Source organism: Brassica oleracea, chromosome C2, assembly GCF_000695525.1.
Source record: "Brassica oleracea var. oleracea cultivar TO1000 chromosome C2, BOL, whole genome shotgun sequence".
In the NCBI taxonomy this organism is placed as follows: Eukaryota; Viridiplantae; Streptophyta; class Magnoliopsida; order Brassicales; family Brassicaceae; genus Brassica; species Brassica oleracea.
The window spans coordinates 9,735,035-9,746,983 of NC_027749.1; the positions used below are offsets into that span (position 1 = coordinate 9,735,035).

Here is an 11,949-nt window from a genome sequence, read left to right on the forward strand (position 1 = left end):
TAGGTAAGAAATTCATGACACAAAATATTGATAAAAACTGCACAGAATAGAATAGATGAATCAATGGAGTTCCAATCACAAATCTCTCTATGATTTTCTCTCCTAAAACTCTCTGCTGAAAATAAGAATACAATGGTGGCCAAAAGCTCTTTTGCCTACTAACACTTAGGCAAGTATATAACTATTAGGTTAAAAACTCGTCAGTGGTAATCTTGTAATTTGGTGAAGTCTCGGGTTTAAAGTCGGTTGGAACCATGTCGCGCATCTCGCGTCTCGACATCGATCGATGGTACAGGATGTACATCGATCGATCATAATCTTCAATCGTCGAGGCTTCTCTTCTGTATCGATCGACGACACTGGACATGCATCGAACGATTGCTTCTTCTTCGTATCGACCTCTAATGGTCAGCTCGGATGAAATCTCTTTTAAGCTCCTAAATGCTCCATAATCATCACTTTACTCCAAGATACTCCTGAACCTGAAAACATACCTAATAGGATATAATATATAATATATAGATAGTAAAACACTTATATACCATGGATGAAAATGGGTCAAATCCGTGGTATATCACAACCCGACAACCAAAATCAACTGTATCATTTCTCACAGATAACAAGTTTGATGTAAACTGAGGCATATACAAGGCAGTTGATTCCCTATCAAACAACCTATGGTTCCATCTCCCTTCTATCTTAACCTTATCACCATTTGCTATAAGAACATTTCCTGAGGCAGGCTGGACATCACTAATCAAATTTCTATCACTAATCATGTGATGGCTTACTCCTGAATCGATAACGATATGTTTAGAATCAAGAGAGTGTGTACCAGCCTTCTTGGATGAGATAAAGGCTTTGATAAGGGAATGAATGTCACTCATGGTTGCTGGACCATCAATGTTGGATGCACTATCAATACTTCTCAACGTTCCTCCTTCATTTGAATCATCACTGAAAGATGAATACATGGTTTTTCCTTGAATCATTGGATGCTCAAACTCCTTGATTACATTCCTAGGTAGATTCAAGTCACTTCTTCTTGGCATATTGCGCTTCTTATGTTGTTCCTTAGTCTTTTTGTACTCTGGAACTAACACCATATTTGAATTCTCCCAAAAGATAAAAGGATGAATCCAACAGATTTTGAAGATAATCTGAGAAAAGAATAGATTTGCGAAAGCTTTTGTGAGGTTCGGGAGCTTAAGGCTCTGATACCATGTTAGAATAAGATAATTATTTGAGAGTTTATTTCTGGAGAATGAAGAACTTGAAGAACAAGAGAGAGAGAGAGAGATGGAGATTTCAAAGTGTAAGAGAGAGAAGGAGAGAGAATTATTTTCCTTAGATCTTGAAAAATGTTATTACAAAACATTATATGGAAGAGGAGAATAACTAGAACAATCTTACTCAAGAGGCCAAACACACTTGGCTTACTAGGGAAGATACAATAAAATATATGATTATTTTTACTATAGCTCCGCGAGTACTGTTCATACTGGCTAGCCTTGCTTGTTTCTCTTTGGCAAGCCTTGCTAGCATTCACCTTGGCAGACCTTGATGGTTGAAAGCTTCTTCCTTTTATTTTAATACTCAACATTTTCTTCTTCATCTCAACACTTCAACCCAAAGCCAAGCCCCCATCTTCTTTATGTGGTAATCATTGATGCTTCTCACCACCACCCCCTTTTTCTTATCTTCTCTTCTTCCCCTCCTTCAATCTTTGTATTGTTCTTGGTTCTTCCTTCAAATCTTCCTCTCTGCTCATGTGTGCGGAAAGGACGTTGCGTTCGTCTCCGATCGTTACCACCACTGCCTCTTGCAAACTAATCACCACCGGATTCATTGTATCAAGTCCATAGAGTGATAGAGTCCCTTTACTCTTGTTGGTGTTTTGTAGCAGAACCAAGATTTGGAGGAGAAAGCGACGTCAGAGCTGCCGCTCTTCATCATCACTCAATGCTCGAATCTTCACAATCCATCGGAGATTCACACCGTTATCATATGAGCCGTACCAAGCCACCAACGTTGAGATCCGAACAAATGAGATCACCATCCACTCTTGCTTGCATACCAAGCATTTTCTTCCCCACTTTCAATCGACTACTTATTAGTAGTATTTGTCTTGAGCCACCGGATACATATGGAACGAAGATGATGAATCGAATGAATTTGAGAGAGACTAATCAAATTCAGAGAATAGGTAGCTGAGGTGTAGAATTTGGAATGATGTGTAAACAATGAAATGTTTGATTGATAGTACAATTTTTTCATTTATTGACATGACACAACTCTACAATGATTTAAAAGTCTGATGTGTCATCTTGCTGGAGAGAGCTTTGTGATATTATTGTGTTGATTCTGTAAAGAAAAGAAATTCATCTATAAATCTTATAAAGTGAGAGATTAATACGTTTGCTACCTAAGTAGCTCGCTAAACTTTGAAAAGGATTGCTGTTCAGTCATATGTTAAGTGAGAGTTTGGCTCCACACATTTGCGATGTTCAGAGCATCAGTATCAAAGAGAAACTCTCAAGGATCTCTTATCTATATTTTACATTTACTGAATATTTTTATTTTCACTAAATTTTAAATAGAAAATGTGCTAGACCAATAAACAAGGCACACAGAGAATGAGTCTTTTGAAAAAGCATGGGAGTTTCTTCGTTAACAAGTGTCTCTCATATTTTTTGCTCTTATATATAAAACATTTACTACTATGTGGTTTCCACAAAAGTTACATGTCTTGATTGCTTCATATATTTTTGTAAGTATTATAAATATATTCTTTTACATAAATATTTTTTTATGATATAACGAAGTAGCATTTCCATCAATAAATCATAAGTTCTAGAAGCTTGTGGATTTCTTTTGATTGTTGTACATTCTGGGAAGGACATATAATACTATACCTGTGTTAAAATATTCAGAAAGATGAGGAGATGTAATATTATACCGGTATTAATATATTTTGGGAAAGACATAATATTGTAGAGTGACCAGAAGCATTGGAATCTAAGCAGAAAAGGGGGAGACTGAATTATATAAAAACCACATGATTATACTTTTTATGGTAATAGTAAAGGTTCTTCAACAATCGACAAATAGTCAGTTGTGGAACTCTGTACGATCTTTTCATATTAATGGCCTTTCATCAATTATTATTAATATGTATAATGAATTAAAGATACCCTAATGAGTCGTCTTTTTTTAGTCAATCTTGTATTCTTTTTGACATGAATATTCATGGTTAACAGAAACAATTTTCTGATATTACGTACTCTACTAAATAAATAGCAAAAATACAAAATGAATGAATTTACTAGTATATTGGTTAAAAATTAAAAAAAAAACTGGGTGAAAAAAGTAAATAATAGAAAAGTTGATAAGAATATAATTAGTTAAAACTAAAATGGCAAATAAATTAATTAATTAAAATCACACATTTACACCAAAATATAGTTTATTAATTAAAGCAATATTTACCTAGTTTTAAAGTGTATATTTTAAGATAATTTGCTAGGTTGATCAACTAAATAAATAAAAATCAATTTGCCATCCTCTCTTGACCGTCTTTCAAAACTTTGGGACCATACGACTTTGACTCTCTCTCTTTCTAAAATCTGTCCATCTTATTTGGCTGCTTCTTCTCTCTACTTTTCTTCACTTTAATATTTTCTATCTTTTCAAATAAGAAAATAAAAATAGAACGAATAACTTTCCTTGAAAAAAAAAAAAAAAAAAAAGAACGAATAACTTTCCCTCCCTCCATACTCTCTCTGGTTATCACATAAGCTACGCGATGGAGCTCTCTAATTATCTATCCTCCTTCCTCATCTTCATCTTCATCTTCAAATTCTCATAATCTTCTGTTGTGTTTGGGAGAAAGTGACATCATTCTTCATGGATGCAATCTTCTTAACGGATGATCCGAATACCCGGAAACAATTAATTGGGTCGCTAGCTCATTCTTTCGGATGCATCTACGTTTCTCTCTGGTCCTATTATTTTCCTCGACCGTCTAAGTAATAATCATCATATCTTCCTCTTTCTTGATCCTTACATATATATACCCATTACACATGTCATGTTCATATATCTTTATAATGTATGGTATATATTTACTATTTTATTCACAAAGGTGCATTTTATTTTTTGAGCTTCAGCTACTTGATATCATTCGATGGATATTACAATGAAGCATCTCACGAGCCTTCTACGTCTACTGGAAGTTTAGCGAGAAGATTGTTCCATGAGTATCGCCAATCCGTCATTCCTCTCCAAAATGGGTAAAATTATTCACTATGAAGACATAGACATGTGCATAACGTCTGAGTTCTATATATATACACATGCATACTAGAATATTGTATAATCTAAATGTTTTGATTATTCAATGAAGACATATACCAAGCATGGCGTTCATGAATAATCTCCCATACCTAGAGATTCAGACACAAGATATTCAAAGACTTGCTTCTAACGACGCACAGCGTCTCTTCTATCAGGTCATTATCAATTCTAACCAATAATGCTAATACCATTTCTTGTCAATGATATGAAAATTCATTGCTAATCATTTCCCTACTCATTTCATCAAATTTCGCAGGAAGCCAGGATTCAGGTACATTTTTTATTTTTTGTACAACTTCCAACCAAAATGTAATAGAGATATTATATTCAATTTATGTATATATAACGTTGTATTGTATATGTATAATGATCAGACGGTGATATTCATGGGTTGTCGGAGCGGGGAGATCGAACTCGGATTGACGTATGATGCTGCAAATGTATGTATTTATACGTATAATATTTAATTCAATAAAATCATTATTATTATTTTTGTCTCTCTTTCTCTATATAAACATATATTAATACTGTATGTACATGTACATTGACCCAAACGACAGATGAAAGTAGAAGCAAGTCTTCGAGATTGGTTCCCTGAAGATTTCAGTAGAAAGACTTCTCCGGTCAACTCAGACTATCTCCGGCCACCGCCTCCTCCGTCTTCATCCTCTTCCTCTCTTAGATCACTAGACAGTCCCCAAAACGCCTCCGAATATTCTTCTCTCTTATTCCCACTCATCCCTAAACCTTCAACGACAACTGACGCCGTTAATGTTCCGCTGCATACGCTGCTAGCTCCGGTCACCACAGCAGAAACAACGAACAACATGATCCATCAACGACAACAAGAGCCTTTGTTTCGCAACCGTGAACGTGAGGAGGAAGTAATGACGCAAGCTATCTTAGCGGTTTTGTCGACGTCTTCAAGTCCTTCGTCGCCGCATCGAAAAGGAAAGGCCACCGCTTTTAAGAGATACTACTGCGTGGCTAGCGGCGGCGGTGTGAGCGGTAGAGCACCGCAACCGCCGAGTGTACGGAGGCAAAGTATGATGAAAAGAGCTATTTCGTTCTACAATAGGCTTAACATTAACTGGAGAGAGCGTTTTCCTAGGGAAAACGCTACCGGCGGCGGCAGTGATGGAATCGGTGGAAGCGGTGGCGGGCGTGGGCCAACCGCAACGCAGTTGCATCATATGATATCGGAGAGGAAACGGCGAGAAAAGCTTAATGAGAGCTTTCAAGCATTAAGATCTCTCCTTCCTCCTGGAACTAAGGTATGTGCTACCATCTTGTTTTCATGACATAAGTTCAATTTGTATACAAGAATTAAAATTCCTTAACCTTTTCAAACTTTAACTAAAAACGTATTAAACACTTTGGCTAAGATTGTTTCTTTTATATATATATATGATCACAATACTTTTATCATGCTGTCTATACATTAGATTTCTAGGTTACATATAAATTTCATATACTAACCATGGTATATGTTTTGAGCTAGTGTTATGGTTTCATTTACTAACCATGATATATGTTTTGAGCTGTTATGGTTAGAAAATATATGTATTTGAGCTAATGTTATGGTTAAAACTTTTGAACAGAAAGATAAAGCATCGGTCCTCACCATTGCAAAGGATCATCTAACTTCTTTGCAAGGTGACATTTCGAAACTACTAGAGAGAAATCGAGAGCTGGAGGCTAAGCTAGCGGGGGAAAGAGAGATGGAAAATTTTTTACAAGCCGATGAGAGGTTTAACGTTCGTATAATACATATACCCGAATCCACATCCAGAGAAAGGGTTTTGGATCTAAGAATTGCTCACAGAGGAGACAACATTGGGGCTGATGATTTGATCATAAGGCTTCTAGAGTTCTTAAAGCAAATCAACAATGTGAGTTTAGTATCAATCGACGGTAAAACCCGAGCTAGAGAAGATGGAGTTACTTCGGTCGTTCTCGTGAGCTTAAGGCTCAAGATTGAGGTAAAATAACAATCTTCATTCTATTATCTTATTTTGAGATTTGTTAATTACCTAAGGTTTGCAATTAACTTATTAAAAAGGACTTACTTTGTATAATTTTTCTTTCAGGTAAAAGATTTTTTTTAATAATACCTTTCTTTCATTCATTTTCAATTTTGTATAAGTTAATTACTCATACTCATTGTTAGTCAGGTTATACAGAAGGATTAAGTATTTTGTAACGCTAATAGTTGCATATAGTTTTTTGGTCTACTTTTTATAAATTAATATCAAAAGAAAGTTCACATTTTCTAACGTGTTATTTAGAACTTGGTGGGATTTATTCAAGAAATTGCATTGATTGGTTGGATTATTTGTTAGGTGGTATTTATGTGATATATACATCCAATTTTTCTTAAAAAGGTCAAAATTTTCTCTTCCACAAATTTATTTGATGGTGTCTATATAATTATGTATAATTGATAAGATCAGTTGATAACCACTGGTTCGATCTTGACTAAAAGATTTTAATAGTCGTTGTGAAGAAAAGAAATAAACGTCAAAGTTTGATTGTTTTGTAGGGTGAATGCGACGAATCAGCCTTCCAAGAAGCAATCAGAAGAGTTGTTGCTGACTTGGCTCACTGACAACAAGTTTGATTATTTCCTAAATCCTAACCATATATTTAATTCTTATAATCATAGTTTCGTTTCTCTTCTACGCTTACAACTTAATAATATACATATAAAATTAATGATTGATGTTATTTACGGACAGTCTGTTTTGTTACGCTCGCGTCCGCGGCTCATATCGTTTTCGATGGTCCTCTTCGTGTTCTTATTACTGTTGACTGTTTCAGCCGTTCGTCGAGTCTTCCGTGAATCAATCTTGACCCATTGTTTCTGTCAATTATTATTGTTATTAACGACGTATATAGGCAATATTTATTTAAATGAAGCTGATGTAAACTTTTCTTTAAATATACATGTTGGTATATTTTATTTAGAACTTTATGATTGATGGGTAATGTATAATTTAGTATTCAATCATTGTACTTTCCGTCCGCACGTAGTCCGTACCGGTTCAAGTTGTAGAGTTTTTTTCGTTTTCTGTTTTGTTTAATAAGTTGCATATATTTTTATTGTGTTCTAATTTTATAAGAGCATCCAATCATCGATTTTAGTCTCGCTAATACAATATATGATCTTGTGGAAGATATACCAAATAATTTTTTTTTAAAAGATATAACATATAAAATTGTGAGTCACGATCTATAGAAACTCTCTGAAATATATGTGGCTAAGTTTGATGTTCTTCTATCGCCCAAATTGACTGAACTTTTTTCTTGCTAAATGGAGAAAGGAAACGATTACGACATCTCAAGATAAAAAGGAAAAGTGAAATTTCAAGAGACTGAAAACATATGGATTAGTTCCACTTAAGGAATATACCTAGTTCTTACTTACCAAATTCAAATTAACTAGAGAAATTTCTTGAAATTATTTTCCATTTCATAAACGTGATTAACTCTAATGTCCAGTACCCTTTTTGCGGAATGTGCGATACAGCGATAACATACATAAGGTATCAAATTCAGTGGAAATATACAAACTTCATTTCGTTTCATGAAAACTAATACTCCAAAGTCCAAAGTGCTCTTTGAATCAAGTGTCGGTTCAAAATGTATATTTGTACGTATAATTATTATATGCTTTATTTCTTTGTGTAATAACTAAGAAATTATTATATGCTTTATGTCTCTGGACACTCCACACGGATATGGGTTCATGCTTTAGGGCCTATTTGCATATCCGGAGAAAGGATCTATCCGTGGGCTGCACCTCACCTTGAAGATTAGTCTGGGCCCTTCCATAGGACGGAATACCCCAGGTAAAAAAAAAAAAACTGCAACACCGAAAAACAATTTTTCATAATACAGATTATTTGATAGATAATGAACGTCATTACAAAAACTTAAAAGACGCAATTTACCATTTTACAAGTATGGACTAAAAAATATCATTTGATTTACGAAAAATAAATAAAATGTAATTTCGAAGAAAATGAGGGTATGTGGGCTAGAGTGTCGCAGAACAAAAACATTTGCAGTCTGCAGAAAATTCAGAACTTAGGTTTTTGGAAGACGGCAGTTTTGACCCGATTCAGATTAAGGAAGAACCTTCTTCTAAGGTATCTCCGAATCTCGTAAAGCTTTATTTACTTTTTTCTATATCAGCTACTCATGTTATTGAAATAACCTTTATTATATTATATATTGAGAGACTCCTATGTACAATGTATTTAAAAGAATAAATCAACACTTAAACACGTGGAGCTTTAGAAGATTATGCTTCTAGGTACTTAAAGATGAAAAGGACGTTGATTATTTTAATAGAAAAAAGTGAGAAACTCAAAAGCTTAGTTAAAATGTCCTGAAACATTGTATTTAACTAGATTCTCAATACTATATACTCTCTCGGTTTCACAAAGTTACATATTTTATATTTTAGAAAAAAAATTGTTTAAAGAAAATATATTTTTTGTATTTTTAATGCAATTTTTTTCAAATAATAATAAAGAATTGTAAACTTCAGAAATATTAATTGCATTTCTTAAAGCTTTATTTGTTTAAAAATATATGAAATATAAATTATAAAAAAAACTACGCATTAATAATTAAGCTTTATTATATTTTATTAATAAGCGTGAAAATCTTAAAACATGTATTATTCTGAAACGGAGGAAGTATTTAGTCATGACAAGTAGCTATATATATATATTCATCGTATTATATAATATTGGCAATTGAAATTTGGAACCAGAAAACGGGCTGATCTTATAGACTCTTTGTATTGTACACATCAATAAATAGATTTATTGTAATTAAGATGAAACACTAGTATTGTCTATTAATTTATACACATCATTTTAATACATTTGGTAATACTTATATATGTTATATTTTTTTCTTTTTGACATCATATGTTACGTTAAATAGAAATTAATGTTTCTCAGCATTCGTATCATCGAATCATTTTATCTTTATTATATTATCTATCTTTATCTTTATTTAACATTTTTACCAAAATATAAATTTTATGTTTCCTTTAAAATCCCCTTTAAAAGAGACGTGATTTATCATAACTCATACCTGATACTATTTCCGAATAGTTTCATGGCCCTACTTTCATTTGTAAAAAGTCAGCTCTTTTAAGAAAATAGGAACTTCAAATGAATCAAAACTAAAGTTCTGAATAATTGTACACGCGAGGCGAGACCTTTTTGATTAGTATCCATTGATTGAATACTCTGATTTCGTCAAAAGATAATGATTGATTATTTAAATTCCAAGAAGTCTTTTTTTTTGCTAACAAATGCTAAGTAGTTTCACTCCTGTTTTTGTTAGGTTGTGACTTGTGAGGGAACATAACTCTATAGACTTTTTGTTTTGTTTGACAAAAACTCTGTAGACTAGTAACATAGATTTAGATAGCAACCCACATTCCTCAATTCTTTGATTAATTCGTGCTACTAAAGCTGTTACAAATTATTTTATCAGAAATTCATAATTTAGAAGCCATCTTTGAAATAAATCAAAGACAAAAGGGGCCCTTTATAACAATTTTAATCATAGATTTTAATTATACAAAAACATATAATGTTAGTGCCATAAAACTTCTAATATTTTGGAATCCTCAAAATGTTTTAAAATATATTTCTTACCACTGGTATTATTTAGTGCCATAAACAAAATTATCAATTGCAGTATATACGGTCTATTTAGGAATAATAATCCTCTTGCTTATGAATTTCAATAATAAAATAAAATTATTTGATTAGAGTCCACATCCTACGTATACTCCCTCCGTTCCACGATATAAGATGTTTTGGAGAAAATTAGTGTTTCGACATATAAGATGTTTTGATATTTTTAAAGTATTTTCACTTTATTGGAAACTGGTTGACCAATAATATTTTACTGTATTATTTATGATTGGTTAATTTATTCTACATTTATGCTATTAATGATATTATTTTCTAAGAAGTTAAGTTTCTTAATTCTTGTGCTTTATGCAAAACATCTTATATCATGGAACATACGTAGTATTTAACTAGCATGGAATTCTAAATGCATTTAGTAAAAGTAAAATGTTTGAAAATGCGGATGCAACTTTTCTTTTTTGTAGGAAGTGAATATGTTTGGGAAACATCCATAAAGTATATAATAATGAATATGAAAATTTGTTAGCCTAAATTAGGAATTTCAAAAAGAAGTAATTAAATTACTACATACAAGATCATAACAAAAAAAAGCACGAAACATACATCTAATAAGTTATATGAGAAAAGAAAAAATAATAAGTGATAAGAGTTGTACCTTGCATTCTTGCCGTACGTAGCTTTTGCATGCGTAGCTAGCTATTTTCTTAAAAAATATTTGTCTAAGAGACCATTAATAATTTTTTTTCCTTTTTGATCCAGTTAAATTAATAACGTTACCTTTCAAATATTTATGATTCCAGTTTCCAAATGCGGCTTCTTGAGATCGGAAACCCGACCTATGCTTGTTCCCTTAAACTGCTTCTCAGATCTCACTTCATATACATGTATTTTGAGATCAAAATAATACAAACAGAGAACCAAAATGCTATAGACCATGATTCAACTGCTATTTTTACTTGTGGAAAAACAGTCCATTTGAAGTCATAATCAACAGCCAAATCAACTTTTGAGAAAGAAAAAAAAATCATATATCTGTCTTTGATTTTTACGTCGGTTAGTTGATTGGTAACGAGAAACGATGCTCACTGAATTGTATTTCGTCGGTTAGTGATGGGTAAGTAATTTGACTTTTGACCCCTTTTTTTTTTTAACACAGACTTTTGATCATATTACTAATGGGAAATCGGCCAAAAAAACACTGAACTTTGCGGGAATTGCCAAAAGAAACCTGGACATATGGGCTAGCCAATAAAATCCTGAACTTTTGTTGACTTTTCGGGTTTATTAAGAAACTTACGATTGACTGACCAGATAAACACACCGTTAACCGAGTTAACTGTTAATTAAGCGGACGTTAATTTTGGGTGTTAAAGTATACGACGTCGTTTCATCACTTTGTCTGATTAAAGACAAACGACGTCGTTTATATAGTTGTGTTATTAAAAATATGTGTTTCCTACGGCTCGAACTCGTGTACTCGGGTTTAATGGTAGGGGTTTTTGCCACTGAGCTAGTGGACTTTGCAATGGATATACGAACACAGTTTCTTTTATTCTCTTTGAATCCGAGTTAAATGAATCAAAAAGAAACGACGGTTTTCTCCTCCGATTGGTATAAACCCTAAATGGGCGAAATCATAAATCCAGTTCGCGATTCTCTTCGATCTCGTCCTTAAAAATCTCGATTCTCATCTCTCCTTCTTCGAGTATCGCATGATGAGTTCGGGTTGTGAGGATTCGTCTCATCGCTCCTTTCCATTCCTTGTGAACTTCGTCTTTACCATCTCTACAAGAGAAATCCCCAAATCGATTTGAGAAATTAGGGTTACGTTCAAACACGGGTTTCATTTTGTTTGATTGCAATCAAACACATCTTTTGATCAATAAAAATAAACATGTGTGATAACCTT

At 33.1% G+C, this 11,949-nt stretch overlaps 1 protein-coding gene across 1 annotated transcript; it reads left to right on the forward strand.

Moving 5' to 3' along the window:
- The first annotated feature begins 3,766 nt into the window (after positions 1-3,766).
- Positions 3,767-7,142, forward strand: LOC106326080 (putative transcription factor bHLH041). The gene is made up of 8 exons (XM_013764115.1): positions 3,767-4,028; positions 4,170-4,292; positions 4,406-4,511; positions 4,613-4,627; positions 4,731-4,796; positions 4,917-5,630; positions 5,958-6,338; positions 6,899-7,142. The coding sequence occupies exons 1-8, from the start codon at positions 3,907-3,909 to the stop codon at positions 6,962-6,964; spliced, it is 1,593 nt and encodes a 530-aa protein (XP_013619569.1). The 5' UTR covers positions 3,767-3,906; the 3' UTR covers positions 6,965-7,142.
- Positions 7,143-11,949: the final 4,807 nt, after the last annotated feature.

Coding starts and splice junctions, on each gene's coding strand:
- LOC106326080 (XM_013764115.1), top strand. CDS start 3,907: ATGGATGCAATCTTCTTAACGGATGATCCGAATACCCGGAAACAATTA. Junction 4,797..4,916: donor TGACGTATGATGCTGCAAAT/GTATGTATTTAT, acceptor CCCAAACGACAG/ATGAAAGTAGAAGCAAGTCT. Junction 5,631..5,957: donor TCCTTCCTCCTGGAACTAAG/GTATGTGCTACC, acceptor ACTTTTGAACAG/AAAGATAAAGCATCGGTCCT.